Here is a 20,129-nt window from a genome sequence, read left to right as displayed (position 1 = left end):
CTGCTAACCTCACAAAGGGTGAGTCTAGTTCAGATAACATGAGGCAGGGCACCAGGCCTACAGGAGCATTTGCGGCACAAATTGGCCTGCAGTCTGAACCCACTAATAATTCATTAGCCACTTGTCCTTAGTCTGCTTCCTCTCATTTGCTGTGTGGGTTAGACCAGTTTCTTAATCCCTGGTCCATGTACTAGTGCTGCTCACTCCTACTGTTATTAGCCCCTGACCTGGTTATCTGACATGGTTATCATTTTCATACAAGTTGGCTTCAAAGGGGAAACTACAGCTGACCATCCAAGAAACAAAACAGGGGAATAAAAACGTTAAGCTGAACAGCTGGCAAGTTCTAGTGCCTCGTGAGCACATAAATACTCAGAATCATGATATGGTCTTCGTGATTGTATACCACTTTCACAAATGTCCAGTTAGAGAGTGTAACTGTATACTAATTATTGGAACCACAAAACAATTGGAAATGAATCACAGGACACAAGAAATCAAGCCCCGATCCAATGTATTCTATATTGATTATGCAAGTCTCAAACAATGTTGTCCAAGGTCATAACAGTTTCAATTAAGTGCATTGTACTCACAAGCCCCCAAACTCCCCCAGACTAAATCAAAATGTTACATTTAATTTGATGCAAGTACAATGTAAAGAAAATGCAAGTTTGGAAAACAAAATCTGTTAAAGATATAGATTGTTTGGAAGACCTTGCTTGCAGATAATACAGTAGAACTATTTGGGAATACTGTGTGCATTCTCCTCAATATTTAGTTATAGAAATTAAGAAAGGACCCGAAAACAAACCCTTGTCATTTTTGCACAAGTATATTTTGTATTAAAGTGTGTATGAAGCAAATGAGTTGACTCAATCCACTCAATGCCAGTATACCATTTCAATGCGTAACGTTACTTACATACGAAAATGCCTGTACACTTGACGTAATACACAACTGTCTGCCAAAGTTAAGTTCTAGCTCTTCTGACAAGGCATAGTTCTGCTTAATTACATCAAATCTTAGGCATTGTAAATAACAATACTGAGACATATCTATAGGCCTACACAACGGGCTAGTTTCCCTTGTACCTCTGGCAGAGTACTGTATAAGCATTGCAAACAAATAGAACGACTCTTGGAGAAGTTATGCGCATTCGAGTGGCAGCACAAGTCACTAAAGACAATACAGTTTTGAGGTAAAAGCAGATGTACAAATAAATTCTCCAAATACATTCTCTCGCTTTCCTTTCTTATACAATCAAGGGCACTGTTAAAGCCTTTACAACTTAATATGAAGTATAACAAAATATCAAGAGCATTAACAAAAATCTCTTTAGGTTGCATTTTATGGCAACTATTGAAAAGTAATTTTACTGTAACATACACATTAAATATGGTACATAGTCCATGCAGTTGCGCACAGCCATTTGCATCACTATGGTATGTTTAGGCCTACATTATTTGATGTTTGTGGGAGGTGTCATTAGCCACCAGCGCATTACAGTCCAGCATCAGGGAGGCACTCCAGGCCAAGAAAGAAACTCATCCAGACTTGAAGAGGAGGATGGCCACTTGGCCAAGGTAGAAGTAGATGAAATGCTTTGTCTCATGGGTCACATAGCTGCCGAAGTTTCTCCCAACGATGCAATGCCATGTGGGGTTATACTTCTTGTCAAATTCCTGAGGGATCAAAATCAGGACAATTAGTTGTCCGTGTGTGCCTTCCAACATTATTATTCCATTCATTGATACATGACAATACTTTTGAAGTATGGTATACAAAGTACATATCTCACCTTCTTCACATAGGCTGCAATGTCTTTCTCTATGTTGTACTTTTCCATGGCCTGGGTAGCACAATCCACAGCATCCTGCTGCATATCCTCAGACATGTCAGCATTCTTGATAACAGCCTTTCTGTCGGTCATGATGCCTGCTAAACAGAAATAGAAATCAATGTTGTTCTTAGTTCATGTAAGCCTACGTGCCATTTTAATCAAGCCTAATCAAACATGTCGACGTAGGCTACTATATTCGTTTACTTGTTGGGTGCAAGCTACGCCTACGTAAAAAATATTCTAGGCCTTGAATGAGCCTACTGGTGGGACTAGAGCCGCTCAGGTGCGGAATATCAAACGCCAAATGATGCGCCTGCAATTAGCAGTTGCAAACTTGCATCAACATTTCCACACATCACAATCCCTTCTGGGGCATAGGCCCACTCTTGTGGACCATTCATTGACGACAACCCGCTGAGCAGGTGTTCTATTAATAGGCTGTACAGACACTTGATAGAGGTCAATTTTAATAAGTCTACTTGGCAAATTCACTTTTCTAAGCCTTCAAATAGTTGCTAGGGCGAAACAAGATTTCCTAAATTCGGAGGTAGGATAGACGAGTCCATTCCAGCACAGAAAGTGAGTGATCCCACTCAGCCAAGCAAATGGTTAGACCACGTGGATAGGCATGCTAATTGGCTCACAAAAACAAAAATAGATTACAATTGAATTTGCACACGAAACTTATTGTAATGTACAACAATTTCGACCATAAGATTTGCATGTGCGTGCACAGCCTAGGCTACTAAAATAGCCTGATGTCGCTCACCTTCTGTCGGGAGACCTGAACGCTGTTTCCCTTCGCAAAATGTATATTTCGGCTTGTAGGATATCAAGCTTAGCTCTCTATAGCTGCGACTGGTAATTTGATCAGATTTACTCACAGTAGATGTGGGTATCTGCCCCGCTAAAATAGCCTCTACCTCCCCCGCCCTTGACTGCCGCACGCCACATACAATTCCATTGGCTAGAAACACTCTCCTGCTTGATGCAGGCATTTACCACCAGCCCCTCTACCAGCATCTTATTTCGTCCCACAATGCATCGTGAACAGAGGTAGGCTCTGGCAGGATCAGCTGTGAATGACTGGTCGACGAAAAAAATGTTAAGTTGTATATTAGTCATAATGTACGAATTTCAATCATATGTACCCCCTGTTAATCACATCCACCGAGGAGACTAACCTAATTGTTCATGTGTAATGTCATGTTTACTGGATATGGCATGCATGCATGGTTTTTCTTCCCTTCCGTCTACTTTCAACCATAAAACCACCTCAATGTCTATAGAATCTTACAGTGCATAGGCCTACTATAATTCATTCAAATGTGTAGCCCTCAATTAATTCATATACCAGTCTGACCAATGGGATCTTTCATATTACTTTAAGTGAACCAATAACATTTTAATATTGGACTTTCTTGTATTGTATGCCATCATCTCAACCCCTTTGTGAACTTTCATGACCTGAAAGCCATTTCAGTGGAAGACAGTGAACAAACTAAGAAACAGGTACATCTTTTCAGAATTTTATTGAAAATGCTGAAGAAAAACCTAGGCAAAAAGCAAATACAAACTACAACCCACAAACCCAACGTAATCAACAACCACCCCAATTTATTTCCCTTATTTACCAGACTGCTACGATTCCATCCATTGATCCAACTTCCTGGTCCTCTGTTTCCTTTTCTTATTCCAAAAATGTAAATCAAGCCATATCCTTTGACTGGGCACGTTTATCACTTAAAAATTGAGATATAATGGGCTAGTTGCTCTGGGACTCCAATTAGTTCAGAATCAATTCATTTGACTCCTGGAAAATGGATCCCGCTCCAAGCATCCATCCATTCCTTGCCTATCCCTTCCCTACACGATCCACTCATCCGTCTCCAAGGATTGGGATCCACTGAGCCACTCCTCCAATCAAAACCTTGAAATACCAGAAAAAAATCAGAGGCAAACCATTAGAATTGTCATATTTGGGCCCAACCCAATTTTCACTCAGTGCACTCATGACAGGTGGCTAGATATCAAAATGCCATTGAGCTCCAAAAATCAGTAAACTTGAGTACAGAAAAATAAAATATTTTTCTACACGTTACAGGGGTATTTGTCTACCTTTGTGTTAAACAAGCCCAGAGCCCCAGCCTAATACCAACCAGCTTCTACTTAGAAAAAAAATTACATTAATACCAGTCAAAATGTACACATCAGAGGGACAAATGGTCCTGGCAGAAAGCCAAAGACATGCAATGCTTAGTAAATAAGTTGCCAAAACAAAAGATGGGGCAGGAGCTGTAAGGAAATTGTGCTACACATTTAAGAATGTATCATGCATTTTGTAGCAACCAATCTAATCCCTCACATTATACATTGACAAAAATGGATACTGAAGCATACCATTGCCTCTTGACCTGACTCCTCCTCAATAAGATGTCCTATCCTGATCAAACAAATGAAATGTGCTCCACAATCGTTTATTCCAAATCATTCTTTAATCCTTATCTTCAGATGTCTAAAGGAAGACACAAGGGTAAAATACAGTTAAGCAATGAGACCCCCAGCCATCCCATGAAAAGAACATCTCAATTTTTCAACACTTCCAAAAACATTGTGTAGATGTCAACCTTTTGGAAGTTCAGAACGATTCAAATGTTGCAAAAATTGAGGAGACAACAGTCAATTAAAATGAGTTTAGAAGGGATCCAAACAAAAAGGACAGGGGGTTGGGGTGATGGGAGGAAAGATGAGAGGGAGAGGGAAATACCTACATACGGAGATCATCCACTACGACATCAGGAGATGAAATGCAAAAAAAAATAATTAAAATCTATAGTTGGATGTTTGGAAAAACTCACAAGGGGTTAAAAACAAGGAGGGTATACAAGGAATTCACCAAAAGGGCAACACAGCGGTGATGGAAGAAAGTTTAGGAACGGGAGCGAGAGCGGCTATGGCGAGGAGAGTAGCGGGGGGATCCTCGGCCACGGGTACGGGAGTTGCTGCGGCTCCGACTGGCGCTGCGACTGCGGCTCCTGCTTCGACTGCGGCTCCTGGACCGTGATCTTCCATAGCTCGGGCTGCGGGGACCATCTACTTTCACACGAATGTACGCAGTCTCTCCCTGGTAGACACAAGAGAACTCAACTTTGAAAAAAAATGTATATATACACCCTTCCATCGTATTATACACCCTTCCATCGCAATAATGCTGCACCTGTTGGATGGAAAGACGGGTTGAAAGACTCAACAATTAACACCCCATTGTTCAGCCCTATACTCACCTTGAGAAAACTAAACATTATCCATGACATTAACCCTAAATATGCAAGCATACCTCATGTGATCGAAATTTGGTGTTGTCCAGCTTTCGCACGGCGTAGGTCATGTCTTCTTTACGCACAAACTCCACAACGCCAGTTCCATCTCGGAATACATCAGCATAACATACATCCCCAGCTTCACGCATATGGTCCTTCAGGTCCTGCCAACTGCCACTCTGGGGAAGCCCTACAGGGACCATCAAATTGAATAAGATGTTGACGACAAGATAAACATATCAGTTTACCCAATCCAATAGAGCAAGAACCTAATATCCACTAATGTGTGATATGTTACCATTACCCACAACCATAAAGTGTTATTAAACTTGACCCTAAAAAAAAATCTGTCAGAGGTTGAAGATTTGAAGAGTTGTAATGTTACAGCGGAGGTACAATTACAAAATCACATACAACTGCTTGACGACTGTTTTTATAGTACTGTAGGTCCGTGTATCCAGCCCGTGCGACCGACCACCAGTAATCTGCTCACCTGAAACAATGACCCTGTACTCCGAGCGTCTGGAAGGGGGCCCGTATCTGCCTCTGGGGGCCCCGATCCCTCCACCGAAACCACCCCTTCCTGACCCCCTGCCGCTCCGGGGGAACTCCACCCGCAGGCGGTAGCCGTCGTAGTCATAGCCATCCCGTCCGTACACCGCATCGTCTGCATCCCTAAAAGGCGGAGAAGAAATAAGTAATGCAAATACACAAATAACCACTACGGGACAAGCATTTTCATGCAGATGCACAGCAGACTGCTCTCTACTGGAGCCTAATCGTTAAGCTAACGTTAGCTAAGGCTAGCTAGCCAGCGTGCTAGCAGGAAACAAAAGACATGATAATGTCAATCAGATATCAATAGTGAATACGATTTCTTCTAGTAGTCTAATTTGCGGTTGCTTCCAAAAACAGACTCGTGGTGGGTAATTATAGCTCGCTAACTTGCCTTTATGTGAAACACTGGCGAACTGGGTACAGACTGAAACTGTGCACAACGAGGTCGGAATGGCTCAGTGAGCAGCAACGCTGGGGAGTCCGAGCAGCACGAGTTAGCAGCCTCTAGCAAGCTAGCACTAGCTAGCACTAGCACTAGCTAGCATACGGGCTAATAGCCTAGCTAGCTAACTACTATTAGCCTTTACCTGGGATCCTCAAATTCGATAAAGGCAAATGGAGGTCCGCCTCTTCGGTTTTTCAAGTCGATGTCTCGAATTGCTCCGTATTTGTAGAACACGTCCTCCACATCTTTAGTGCGAATATCAGGGGGTAGATTTCCGACATAGATTCGACAATCGTTATTCCCAGCAGGGCCTCGCACTACACCTCCAGACATCGTAGCTAGCTCACGGTTTTCCGTTATGGCTTAAGGTTGAAACACAAAGCGAAAACAGTTCGTAGACGTTATGGATACGAGAAAAATATCACAGATACACAACTTTAGCAAAAAATACAACGACGAATTGACGACCAAGCGCACTTAAAGTTGTCCTCTTCCCCCGCTAGCTTCCAACCCCCCGCGCTGTGTTCCACTGAGCTTTCTTCAGGAACCGCGCTTCTTCGCCGGGACGTTCACGAGTCCCGGAAATGTGCACAGTTCTTTCCGAATGAATCTTTTGAGTGAATCGAGTCACTGGATCATTTTTCAAAAGAACCACGATTGAATTGCGTTTTCAGTGTAAAACTGGATGATAAAATGATGATCTATATATTTATGATAAATTGACAGGCTCAAATATCTAAGCATTCAGCAAAAAAACAACAACACAAGAATAGCCTATGCCTATTACGCTGACAATGAAAAATCTAGCCAATTCACCATTGGGCTATTCTCATTAAACTAATCTTAAACCATCAACGATGATGGGATGAAAACATAACTAAACATGATTGTTATGCATCTGTTGCACACTGCCCATACAATTATGTGGTGGAAGGAAACCCCAGATAACTTATTTCCCTCCTAAAAACTTGCTCTTTTTTCCAAAGCGCTCTAACAATGTGAACGGCTCAGCAAGTTAACAGTTCGAATCTATTGGACGAACCGAACGGAGTTGTTAAGACTCGAAATACAAATCACCCTTAGGAGCTCAAAAATCGCCACGTCCGCCGAACAAAGTAGTTCATACTTGAACAGGTGCTTTATATCGGTGCGTAATTAGTAGGCAATATGATCACTTTTTGATGTGTAGTTCCCGCAAGCAAATCATTTACACATTGCCCCCTCGCACAAAATGCTCAAAGTCCATAGGTCAAAAATAGGCTATAAATTATTAATATTTCAACATGTTGAGCGTCCCTTCTCCTTATTTTTTTAAGGTGTCCATCAAATTTATCATATGCCAGAATACGACGAGGAAGGTGGGTGGGATATCGTAGGTATCACATGCCAGTAGATGGTGCCATCATAGATATATGTCTATGGTTGCCATGGCATTTAGCAACGTGTGAAACGAAAGTGAAATTACTTTTCATCTGAAAAATATAGGCCTACCGAAACATGCAAGTGTATTAGCACAATAGGACACTTTATTGTTTTGATCTTTCACTAATTAATACATCAGATTCATTGAGAACAATGGGCTACTTAGACATGATTATACTACTTTTTCCACACACAGCCCCTATTGTACCCTGTAAACTGTCAAACACTTCAATAGGGACTAGAGATTGGGCAACCTGCCACTAAAGGTTGGCATCTCTTGAACTCTGTCAGAGTAATTTAGGCCTAATAATAATAATAGAACACACAAAGTTCCTAAAAATCATAATCCTCACACAGCATTGCTGTCTAGACATACAGTAGAACAAACAAAACATATTCAGGTGAAAAGAATCACTGGACCATTACTTTCAGAAAGGTAGAGTATCTCTGACTACATCAATGAAATTTCCCCTCACATTTGAATACTGCCTAAATATGCTCTGATTGTGCTACAGATTGCAATTCTGAAAAGTGATTTCACAAGGCAAAAGAAAATTGAAGATGACCAAGATTGATTCACTTTGTTTCTGCCACCACATATAGCCATGTTAAAGGTTTTCTACTATCTCTTAAATAACTCTTACATACCCAATCTAAGGCCATCTACTGATTGTCCTAGGCAATCAAGAAAAAACTAAACTCATTATCAATGGCTTATTTTGTCTTTAATAATCAGTAAGCTACGTCACTTTGAAATCACAAAGGGGTTGGGTATATACTTTAGTATCTAATGTATTTCCCGCCACAGATTGTGGACAACATGCTTGTGACTGTTATGGTAGTGGCCGTGGACAGTGCTAGGGCCTATTGGTTGGCGAAAGCTTGAATGTGTGGGCATAACAGGCTACTCAATATGCATGACATGCTCCATAGACGTGCTGGCCAGCCTCATCGCTGTCTCCACCATTGAAGTATTTCCCCTGTGAAGCCAGACTGTTCACCTGAAGGGCAAAGAATGGGAAGAGAGTATGAGGGGTAAACATTAATTACATGTTAACGGAAATGCAGGTGGCTTCCGATGGTACATTTTACAGTAAAATGGAGCCGTAAAAATATAGTGTTTGAGAATATTCAGAAAGATAACAAGCCAGATTGATCACAAGACTGAGAAGAGATGCTCATGCCTCTGCTCTCTTGATGAACTGTTCAGTGGCAGCGTTCTCATTCTCTTTGTGCCCACGCCAAGTTTTGAGTGCGGAGGCTTGCAGCGCTCGGCCAAATGAGAACGTCGTGGCCCAGGGCTTCATCAGAGGGCAATTGTTGATGGCATTTAAGTGGACAGAGGCCTCCTCTTCACTCTGCCCCCCAGAGAGGAATGTCACCCCTGCAGATAAATAGTAATTTTGTCATCTTAGTGATTTTTCAATGGATTTCTGTCTCTGTCTGTTGTTGTTTGTAATTTTATTTCCCCTTGGAGATCATTCATTCATTCATTCATTCATTCATTCATTCATTCATTCATTCATTCATTCATTCATTCATAACACATTCTCTGAAAGTGAGAGCTTCATTTACCTGCGACAGCAGGAGGAACAGTGCGGCGCAAGGCAGTGACTGTGGCCATAGCAACCTCCTCTGCACTGTATCTGGTGGTACAGCTGTGGCCAGGGGTGACCATGCTGGGCTTGACCAGAGTGCCCTCCAGGTACACATGATGGTCAGACAAGGCCTTGTACACTGCAGCAAGGACCTGGATGATAAACCACATGTTCAACTGACTGTAGAGCAAAACATAGTCAAACATATAAACATACATTCACTGTTGGCGTCATGGAAGGGGGTGCCGCTCACCTTCTCTGTGACATATTGACAGCGCTTCAGATCATGATCTCCGTCTGGCAAGATCTCTGGCTCTATGATTGGCACAATGCCATGCTGCATGCCAGAGAGAGAGAGGACAGGATCATCCTTATGATATGAACAGGCTCTTGCCTTTGATACAGCACTGTGGGTCTGCATCTCTTCATACTATACCTGCTGACAAATACTTGAATAGCGCGCCAGGACTTTAGCGTTCTCTGTGATAGCCAGTTTAGAAGGGGTGGTGTCGCTGATCTTGAGCACACAGCGCCACTTTGCAAAGTCTGCCCCGTCCCTTTTATACTGAGCACAGCGTTCAGAGAGACCGTCCAGTCCTAGGGGATGAGAGAGAACCAGAATTAAAAAAAATATACAGTATATATATATATCAACCTGTAACTAAAACGAATGCAAAAGAATGTACGTATGCAGGTTTTGAGGATATCCAGGGGGTCCTGCAGCCTCACCCTGAGTGGTGGTTTCTCCATTGGTTCCCGCCAGAGGGACAACACCCTTGTCAACCTGCGGGGAAATGGAGCAAAACAGAGTCATTCATATTCAGCTACTGCCCATGGCTTTTTGTTCTTCTCATCCACATGCCACTCACAAACTAAAACTTAACTATATATTATATCACATCCTGATATATCAGTCCCTGAGCTCAGACCTTTATGCCGACCAAGATGCCCTTGTCCTTGATCATCTTGACGAAGGAGATGCCGTCATCAGAGTACTGGTACAGCGTCTCGTGGAAGAAGATGATCCCTCCAATGCAGCCGTTGATGCGGTCATCTGCCTTGAAGAGTATCTGACGGTACTGTCTGCGTTTCTCCTCCGTGTTCTCAACCCCCACCTGGCTCAGACGCTTCGCCATGCTACCTGTCCCAGTGTTATTCCCAAATCAGCAGGTTTGCACGATGAGATAAGTAAACTAAACACCTCAAAATGAATATGAAAAAATAATTAAAATTCTGTAATTTGATGCTTATTTGAGCCAAAAATGAACTCAGAAATATTCAGTCATTTCAATGCAAAGTTAAATTACATTGCCACACAAATTATGTTTGTGTCAATGTTATGAACATGTAGACAGATGCGGAGGGCTTACTGACCCACAGACTCATCAGCAGCCAGGATGCCCTTCCCTGGGGCCACGATGCGCAGGGCTATCTCCTGCAGATTCTTCTTCTGCCCGGCAGACAGAGTAGGGAACTGGTGTGTCATCCTGAGAGATGGTCACACAATCTGCACAGGAGGTAAACTTTGTGTTTGCGTGGTTGAATAGGGCTCTATTCTGTTGTATTATACTCTACATAACTCTTATGCAAAAGGAGCTGTAGCTTTCTGTTTATGCACATCTGAAATGGCATTTCCCCAATGAAACAAGTGTTTCTCACTCAGCAGTGTCCCTGGAGTATTATCTTATGATTGTTGTTTAATAGTGACTATGGTGGTCCTTATTGACACAGTCAGTCTGGGATTACTGTTGTGTGAAGCTCTGTGCTGACGTTGCTGGTCTCATCTCTGTCTCTATAGATCTCCATCTCCATGCAGACATGCCCAAAATAGGGGGGCCTATGATCATGCTAGCAAATATATTTTTCATCCGTTCACTTATTCTATGGTTCCAAAAAGCATTAAGCCTCAATATAATGTTTATAGGATACGGTCATATCTTTATGGACCAGTTATAGACATGTGGCTTACTATTGTGCGGCCAATTCAGTGTCAAATTCCTAACAAAATCCCATCATTTGTCTGCAACACATTGTTGTTTGTCTTAAGCCCCAATGAAGACTTATTGGTCAAAACATGTTGGCTTTTTAAATTATATGATTTAGCTACATTAATAAAGGGTTTTACGGTGCCTGGATTTTGCCCTGTTTCGTCCATTGACAACAAAGTCTCTTCAAATTCCAAAAACAAGGGGCCCCAAAAGCCTCCCTATTGTCCCTGTAGCAGTGCTGGTGTACAGATATGTATAGAATAGCATCATGCATCACTAACCCTGGTGCTCTACACAGACAGGAACACGGGTGGACATTCTATATAAGCTACAGCAAATAATGACCATAAAGTCATACGCCCAGCTCTGTGGGTACCTATCCTCGAAAGTAAATAAGTACATTTCAAGTTTCTTCCAATTCAACAAATGATCAAATATACATAGAGGTCTATACTGTGGTGAATGTTGTCAGAGGCTTATACTGTGGTGTATGCTGTATGTAAGCGGATCACATTCTTGTGATGATAAATTATTTGAATGCCCACCAAAACACACAGAAAAGAACAGGAGTGTCTTACCGGACAGGATGCCAAATCAAATCTCTCTTGTGAATGAGGTGATGATCGCTGTCACAGGCTTTCTGTCAGTCCCTGTTATCTCACCCAACTATGTGACACCTCTAAAGCCAACACCTCCAAGGCGGGGCTTGATGACACACCCTCATTAATGTAGGTGAATATGCACTGAAAAGGAATGTCATCTGCTTTGGTAGAATTGTGAATTTGAGAATCAATCAATAAGACATGCATTTCAATTAAGTGTACCCTACCCTTTTGATGATCAGTTTTGACCTGCTGACCATGAACATGACAAGGGAAGTTAAATATGAGTGTATCAACCAGGTCATATACCACTATGTCAACAAACCTCTCAGCTCCTCCCCAGGTCAGTCCAATGTATACTTTTCAATACTCTATGCACCAATAATATGGATGTAGACTCATTGTTGATAATTATACAGCTCCTGAGATTCCTTTTCTGAGCAGTCTCATGGTGACAGGTACAGTAGCCACAGAAGTTTAGGGACTATATGCAGGTTTATTGGTACATATGAATGGCCCAATTAAGTATTATTTTTTTTATATTTGAAATATACCCTGAACCCCTCTGGTAGCCTCATTTAAACTTTAAACCAACCAAATTCCGTACTATTTTTATTCTAATTAGCTGAAATATGCCCTGGGCAAACCATGTAAATCTCTTGGTAATTTGGACCTTGCCCTAAAACCCACTGGAGTATTTCAGTCTCACAGCAATTCAGGTGTTCCTATGGCCCTGTGTGTGCTTTAAAAATGTGATTGGAAGAATAAGAATAGATTAATTTCCACTTTTCAGTCAATGTAAATGAACAAAGAAATATGACCCAGATAAAATGAAAAGGGGGTCAGTAAATTAATTTATTAATGTGAACCAGAAACCTAAATATATGAATATTCCATACAGTTTCCATTCATGTAATCAATCAACCAGACTCATTACATAAGGATGAAGTCACATCAATTGTAGTATCATTGATGTATAATACAGTTCACTCGATAGTACAAATGAAATTTGACTTCTCTAACCTCAGTTCGGTATCTGTTTCTCCCCAACTCCTATAAGCTGAATCAGATACATCTCTGTCACAGAAACAGTGTGTTGCTTTAGCAGCAGTCATGGTTGGCAGTCCAGTTACTGGCTTTAGACAGGACTGGGATGCTTCCTGGCACTTCATTGTGACCACATCTCTCACTAGACATAATGGTTGATGCGGCACACCTCATTCATTGTGGGTCAGTGTGCCTTTAAAACAAGAGGAAGGATGTGGGTCATTGGACTGCCCCCAGAGTCAGCTGCAGTCTGGACCTGTCTAAGACAAGGGCAAGAAAGGGAATCCAATGTCAGCCTGCAGAGGGAGGAGTCTGTACATTCTCACTGAGGATATTCTGCATTACACCAAGACCACTTGAAAAAGCCAGACAATTATATTTAGCCATCTCCGTTGGGGCAGCATTTTTTTCTGTTATCTCATTAAAAACATTTAATGATGATACTTTATTTGGTCTTCAATCTTCAGTCCTATTAAGGTTGCTCCCTAAGGGGTTGTCGATGTTCTTCCAAATAGGTCGCACCAAGGCTGAAGGATAGCTATACTGTGTATCAAGGTATAGCACACATATAATTCCAAATCAATTATTGAACAAAGGTCTCCTTGTTCAATAAAAACGTCATATTTGCTGCCTAATCTCTACTGTTATTATGGTCAAGTGACTGAAGTAATATATACTGTATGGTATCTGGAACAAGTGTTCTCCCAGCCTAAAAAACCTGTGGAATTGATGTGATCAACTCTTTTAAACACAACAGGTGGATCCACAGAGGACGCTAAGCTTAATGTACGGATTTCCTTAGACATTTCTCATATAGAATATACTTAATGAGTTTGGAGGGAGTTATTCTTGCTGCTCAACATGCCCCCTCCATAAGCTGACCATTAGAGGATACCAGTAGGCCAAATGGAAAACATACAGGAGCAGGCCAAATGGAAAATATACATAGACAGTAACTCTTATGACAAATAGTATTTTTGAGGTACAAAATGTACATCAGATAAATATATCGATCTATGTACAGCGAGTCAATGTTTTTTTTCCCCAGACACACGAGCAGCACAGAGCCATGCTATATGTTCCAAGCCTGTGCTGTGGCTTGGCTCATGTCAATGTTGGCCAAGGTTGGAGACAGGCCAGTGGGGGTGGTGGGAGAGTTGAGGATATCACAATCAAAGTTCTGGAAGCAGTCCACAGACAGGCCCCGCATGGCTTTAGCTGGGCGATCAGGGTGGTTCTTGAGTTCAAGGATCAACTCAACAGGCATCTTTTCTAACATTTGGGAGTCGAAGGAGGTGCCTCGGAAGAATGTCTGCCTTTTTAAGCGCTCAAGGCTACACAGGCGGTGAGCTGGGTTCTTGCACAGGAGCTGGGATCACAGAGAGAAACAGAAGAAAGAATATAAGTCAGAGAGTTTTGAGGGAAGGTAAAGGCTTTCCATGTCTGGACAATCATAGATCAGTTACTGACCTCTGTGAGCAGCAAGGCCAGAGCAGGAGTGAAGGTACTGGGCATGGCGTATGAGAAGTCTCGGACCTTCCTAAGCATGTTGCAGTGGTCTGGTTCTGGGGGCACTGGGAACTAAAGAGACAACATGGAATGAATCAACAACTATGTCTAGAAGGCATACAGATAGAGATGGGCAGGTAGGTCTGAGATACGCACCCCCTCCCCAACACATCACCCTCCCAACACATAGTGGGTGCAAAAATTAGTTGGTGACCTCACCTTTCCAGTAACCAATGAGAATAACATAATTCCAAGTGACCACCAATCAGCTGCATGGTTGTATGGCCCCCCACTCAGGACCTCAGGAGCTGTTCAGCCAAAACAGACGACAAAACCAAAATGATTCAATATGCTGTTGTTATCAACCAAGGACAATGTACGACTACATTATAGTACAATGTCGACATAATCTCTTATCTCTTCTCATCTCCTTGACCCCAAATGTCTCACCCATGTATTGGATTGTCCCACAGATAGTGAATGCTCTTCCACCACGTTCAAGACGACGAGAGAGTCCAAAGTCGGCCAGACGAAGATGACCTGCATTAAAAAAATGTTCATCACGCTGAAGTGATGCTAAAACTGACTGAAACAACATACAGCCAATAAGGACACCTATAGCAGAATGTTCCACAACATTCCCTAGATGAATTCTAATGTTTGTATTCTAGCCCTCTAGTGGTCCTCTCTGATTTACAGAGGGGGAGAAAACTAAGCAGGATTTACCTTGGTCACTCAGAAGGACATTCTCCATCTAAAAAAGGCCCGAATAATCAATGTATGGATGAAAATATTTTCAACACAGATTGAATACATCACAATGCATGAATCACAAGAAAGGCTGTAAAGGGAATTGCTTGTTATCGTGTTCAGTACCTTCACATCCCTGTGCACGATCCCAAAGTCGTGTAGGAATCCTATCAATGAGAGATACATTATTGAGTGAAGCATTAAGGATCCTTTCAAATCACATTCAGCATTGTTCAAGATCACGCACGTCCTCTCTAGCCCTTTACTGTACATTTTGTCAGCCCTTGAGTTTCACTCACCCAAAGCACATCCCAGCTCCGCAGCAAACACCCTGGCCTCATCTTCCCCAAACTGGCCCTTCAGCAGCCAGTAGGTGTGAAGGTCGCCAGCGCTGCAGTAGTCGCACACTGTGGAAGGACACACAGGGTAACCACCATGTATCTGACTGGGTTTAAATAGGGCTGTTCAGTATAGGGCAAACTGATCCACTGCAGAGTGTAGTAGACATCACCTGCTGAAATAAAAGGTCACCGTAATAATAGAAAGAACCAGATGCAGTAGAAGAACAGAGTTGTCTAAAATTACACACGTGTTGATTATTTGTAGGGGGAGGAAATTGTAAGAGACACTGGGCAACTCTGAACGCATGCCTTTATACAAATTATATATAATCAAAATTTTTTTTATTTTGTTTTAACCCTTCCTCATTCATTGTTAAATAATATAAATTGTTAAAACAACTCCAGCTCAGATGTATCCAGTTGCCTTTCCAGGCCAGTCTAGTACAGACAGGTATCTATTTTGGAACTCTAGATGAAAAACAACGCCATGGCATAACAACAACTCGTGAATCAAATTGTAATCGAACACGATTGTATTTAGTCTGTTAGAAAACGGATCAATGCACTTTGCAATGCAGAGGCATATATCAAGTATTTTATATCTAATCTCGGATGGAGTTGGTTTAGATTGGAGTGAATGGGATACAGGGTAAACACAGGGCAGGGGGAGGCAGAAGGGGAAAACCACTGTCACACTGCAGCTTTGAGCAGTACCCTGAACACTCAGTAGATGGCAGTATAGTGCTTCAAAAAGGAGTAGTGAGCAGGGCTCAGAAAAGTAAACTCAGGGAGCGACACCAGGGTCAAACAATAGCACTGGTCCAACTTAGGGGGAGAGAAGCTATATCAAGACACATGTGAGGAGAGAGGAGGAGATAAAAGGCTGGGGTAGGGATCTAGCTATGTCATCGTCAGTCACTCACTAATGAAGAGGTGGCGCTGGGTCTGCCAGCAGTCCTGCAGTTTGTGGAGGAATGGGTGTGTGACCTGCCGCTGCAACGCAACAGTCAACAACACACACAGCAACTGTCAGCAAGAGATGGAGGTGTCCCTCGGCCAATATTTACATAATAAATTGATGACAAAGCTTGATCAGACCTAGACCATAGGCTCATGTGTAGAGCAATTGTGGGAAGCTGATAACAGTGATTGTTGTCACTGGGACAAGAGGGTCTTCTTAGTCCCCTCCTAAGATGTCTACCCCAGTGTGACAGTGTGAGATCCACCTGAATGATGACCTCCTCCTTGGATTGTTCCAGAACCCCATGCTTCAAGATCTCAGATTTCGGCAGGACCTCAACAGACAATATGGAAACATTTGGGCAGGAAGCACACAGAGTTGTATGCAGATGTGTCATGTGTAGATATGTCATCACGCTAGTTAAGAAGGGTCGCAGGGATGTTCACCTTAACAGCATATATCTTCTCCTTAGACTTGTCCCTCACTTTCAGGATGGGGCCAAAGGATCCCTTGGCTATGAAGCCCAGGATCTGTGACATCAAGGGAAAGAGGAACTGGTTATAACAGGCCTGTGCAATATCACAGTATATACTATTTTTAGCTCAAGAAGAAACAAGAGAGAGAGGAAAATGAAAAAAGAGAAGGTCATTATCAGCCAATTTTATCCAGCGAGACTATAGGACCACCTGGAAACGGTCTTGTCCAGGAAATTTGCGATGCGGAAACTCGGGGAGGAAGATGGAGATGAAGCCAGGGAGAGTCCTCGTCAGAGCTGACCTCTCAAGGCCGTGTTCTGGGGGAAGTAGGTGGTCAAGAGCACAAGGCCCATTGCCCAGTGCCAAACGCCCAGTGTCCAGACTTGGTTGGCTGAGGTGGCGGAGTCCATCAGTGATGGAGACCCCCAAGTTGGAGAGGAGTCCATGCCAGCCTTTCGAGCGCCGTCCCTCCTCGTTGGACAGCTTTCTCTATATTGCAGAGAGGGGTTTGAGAATGGACTTAATAGTTCTTTCTGTGTGCTGCTAACAACTAAATGTCAAACATATATTGGGTTACCACCATGTGCTACAGTAAAATCCTAACCAAGGAAACCAAAACTGAACAGTGATAAGAGGGCGGAGGGCGCGGAGGGCAAGTGTTCGGGTGCGGTTCACCACCAAGCCGCTAGAGTGCGCTGTGCTGGCCACCACACTACTGGCTACAGATAGCCTGGCATTAGCACTCTAGCTTACTGTAGGAAGTAGTAATAAACAAAGGTCCCTACCTAGTGAAGTTAGAGATGAATTTTTCCCCAGATGGTTCATCCAATCACCTGCCAAGTAGTTTTGAAATTACCTGCCCTTTATTCAAAACAGTTTCCAACGGAGAGTTCTCAGATGGTTATGCGAAGCAACAGCGTCAGGTTAGTTCTGAGTAATGCAACCACAGTTGTTGTATGGGTCAATGATGTCATTACTGATAGATAATATAGATAGATAGATAGATAGATAGATAGATAGATAGATAGATAGATAGATAGATAGATAGATAGATAGATAGATAGATAGATAGATAGATAGATAGATAGATAGATAGATAGATAGATAGATAGATAGATAGATAGACAGACAGACAGACAGACAGACAGACAGACAGACAGACAGACAGGGACCCTGGCCAACTTTCATCATCTCAGAAACCATTATGTCTACAGAAGCGGCAAGAATGTACTTCTTTTCTCTCATCCTGTCCCACATCGGTTACTGTCTACCTACCTGGTCAACTGCAAATGCCACAACTCTAAGCCCCATCATATCCTTATATAAACAAGCTATCAAAATTCTCGATAAAAAACCCAGAAGATTCCACCACTGCATTATCTTTAAAAAACACAGTCTCTTAAGTTGGGACAATCTTAATTATGAACTGCTGTCTCATGTACAAGATCTGTCACGGTTCGGCCCCCCCTCCACTCACCAGCGTAGTTAGTTTCCGTTCATCCACCATGGGTTCGACAAGAGGGGCATCGAGGGGTGACTGCCAAATCCCATTTAGAAAAAGTCTGTTTGGTCAATCAGTTTTTTCATACACTAGGCTACTGCACACGAGTGGAACACAGTCCCCACACATAAGAGACTCTACCTCATACCACACCTTCAAGAAACACATGAAAAACTGTCTTCTCTACAACCAAAGCTGTGATCATTAGCGCCTCTGAATGTTGTGTGTTAAATGTGCTTGTCTTGATATTATGTATTGTGTTGTGAAATTATCCATCCATCCATCCATCTTCATCCGCTTATCCGGGGTTGGGTCGCGGAGGCAGCAGCTCCAGCAGGGGGCCCCAGACATCCCTTTCCCTAGCAGCATCAACCAGCTCTGCCTGGGGAATCTTTAGCCGCTCCCAGGCCAGTGAGGAGATGTAATCCCGCCACCCAGTCCTGGGTCTACCCCGCGGCCTCCTCCCAGCTGGACACGCCTGGAACACCTCCCTAGGGAGGCGCCCAGGAGGCATCCTCACTAGATGCCCGAACCACCTCAACTGGCTCCTTTCGACGCAAAGGAGCAGCGGCTCTACTCCGAGTCTCTCCCTGATGACTGAACTTCTCACCCGATCTCTCAGGGAGACCCCAGCCACCAAATTATGTACTGTGTAATGTGTAATGTGTACTGTCTCTGAATGTTGTATACTGTTCGTGCTGTCCCATGTGATTCATGGTGTACTGTCCCTGAATGTTGTGTGGACTGTGTTGAATTTAACCACTGTGTACTGTACTGTTTTCCTTTACATTGCCTAACCAATTTTACCATTGCAGGTAAGTGTTTTCATTCCTGGCAGGGGGACTGCCGACGGGAACTAGCCTTTTGGGTAAAATCGGGTGCATTTACACTATGTGTTTATTAATGTACGTTGTCCCTCTTAATCAAATAAACTAAAACTGAAACTGAACTGACAGAATGCGCAGAACAAAGCTCCACGGACCCACGGGCACTGCGCACTAGTATTTGAAATAATATGGCCAGTACTGGGAAAACAATGTTCAATGTTCATGAATTCTATTTTCATCTAGTTGACCTCAGTCCCATCTCTTTGAATTGCATTTAGCCAGTTCCACCCCAGGCACAAGAGAAGATCACACGCGCCAGCCACTCCCCCGTCCCTTTGAATACAGCCCCATGGTCCCTGAGGCCCCTGACGTCATGGATTAAAAACCCAATGCCTATAACACGTTGGTTCCATGAGCCCAGCAAAACACCTAAATAATTCCACAAATGTTGTGTGTAAATAATGTATGCCGCTTATCACCTTCCACTTGTAAAACCATTAATCGGAAACGATTATAGCACACGCCAACATGCAAATAGCCTACGCGCAATTGCGCGCGAGTTAAAATGGCAACATTGTTGACAAAGTTATTCAGTGCGTAAATGTAGCCATTTATTGAGTATTCGTTTTGATTTAAACAATGATAGCGCAGCTACAGACCCTTAGGAATAACTAGGCCAGGCTACTTTATCTGATAGACGCAAGTAGCGTGCATTATAATAGGCCTATGTAAAAACTTTGAAATATGCGAAACCGAACGTATGCCTCACCTTGCTGTTTTTATTGACGTCGTTTCCCATCACATTCTTTAGGATATATTCCACCAACACGTGTCACAGAAAAAACACTAAATTCTCTTATAATCCACTGTATTCCTCTGTTTTATACCCGAGCCATATCCGTTCCCTGCTAGAGTGGGTTGTTCACCCAGAGCGACTGGCAACA

The 20,129-nt window shown here is 42.8% G+C and overlaps 4 protein-coding genes across 4 annotated transcripts; all 4 read right to left on the bottom strand.

Annotated features, from left to right (window-relative positions):
• Nucleotides 1–1,544: 1,544 nt before the first annotated feature.
• On the bottom strand, nt 1,545–1,930 carry dynll2a (dynein, light chain, LC8-type 2a; the record flags this gene model as incomplete). Its single annotated transcript, XM_084444763.1, has 2 exons — nt 1,545–1,682; nt 1,799–1,930. The coding sequence occupies 2 exons, from the start codon at nt 1,928–1,930 to the stop codon at nt 1,545–1,547; spliced, it is 270 nt and encodes an 89-aa protein (XP_084300889.1).
• Nucleotides 1,931–3,400: 1,470 nt separating this feature from the next.
• Nucleotides 3,401–6,679, bottom strand: srsf1a (serine and arginine rich splicing factor 1a). Its single transcript, XM_084446446.1, has 4 exons — nt 6,306–6,679; nt 5,654–5,835; nt 5,178–5,350; nt 3,401–4,964 (listed from the first exon to the last, which is right to left on the bottom strand). Exons 1-4 carry the CDS (start codon nt 6,494–6,496, stop codon nt 4,770–4,772), a joined length of 741 nt encoding a protein of 246 aa, XP_084302572.1. The 5' UTR covers nt 6,497–6,679; the 3' UTR covers nt 3,401–4,769.
• A 1,814-nt stretch (nt 6,680–8,493) lies between these two features.
• Nucleotides 8,494–10,675, bottom strand: LOC311311124 (fructose-bisphosphate aldolase C-B-like; the record flags this gene model as incomplete). The annotated part of the gene is made up of 8 exons (XM_084440771.1): nt 10,554–10,675; nt 10,113–10,320; nt 9,913–9,967; nt 9,620–9,780; nt 9,437–9,520; nt 9,161–9,335; nt 8,770–8,969; nt 8,494–8,586 (listed from the first exon to the last, which is right to left on the bottom strand). Exons 1-8 carry the CDS (start codon nt 10,667–10,669, stop codon nt 8,494–8,496), a joined length of 1,092 nt encoding a protein of 363 aa, XP_084296897.1. The 5' UTR covers nt 10,670–10,675.
• A 2,004-nt stretch (nt 10,676–12,679) lies between these two features.
• Nucleotides 12,680–20,097, bottom strand: LOC311311209 (ribosomal protein S6 kinase-related protein-like). Its single transcript, XM_084440881.1, has 11 exons — nt 19,955–20,097; nt 16,828–16,911; nt 16,647–16,715; nt 16,344–16,413; nt 15,379–15,486; nt 15,206–15,246; nt 15,056–15,083; nt 14,780–14,869; nt 14,549–14,637; nt 14,291–14,401; nt 12,680–14,189 (listed from the first exon to the last, which is right to left on the bottom strand). The coding sequence occupies exons 1-11, from the start codon at nt 19,982–19,984 to the stop codon at nt 13,893–13,895; spliced, it is 1,017 nt and encodes a 338-aa protein (XP_084297007.1). The 5' UTR covers nt 19,985–20,097; the 3' UTR covers nt 12,680–13,892.
• Nucleotides 20,098–20,129: the final 32 nt, after the last annotated feature.

This window comes from Borostomias antarcticus (assembly GCF_949987555.1).
Source record: "Borostomias antarcticus genome assembly, chromosome: 1".
In the NCBI taxonomy this organism is placed as follows: Eukaryota; Metazoa; Chordata; class Actinopteri; order Stomiiformes; family Stomiidae; genus Borostomias; species Borostomias antarcticus.
This window is presented reverse-complemented; position numbering and strand designations above follow the sequence as displayed.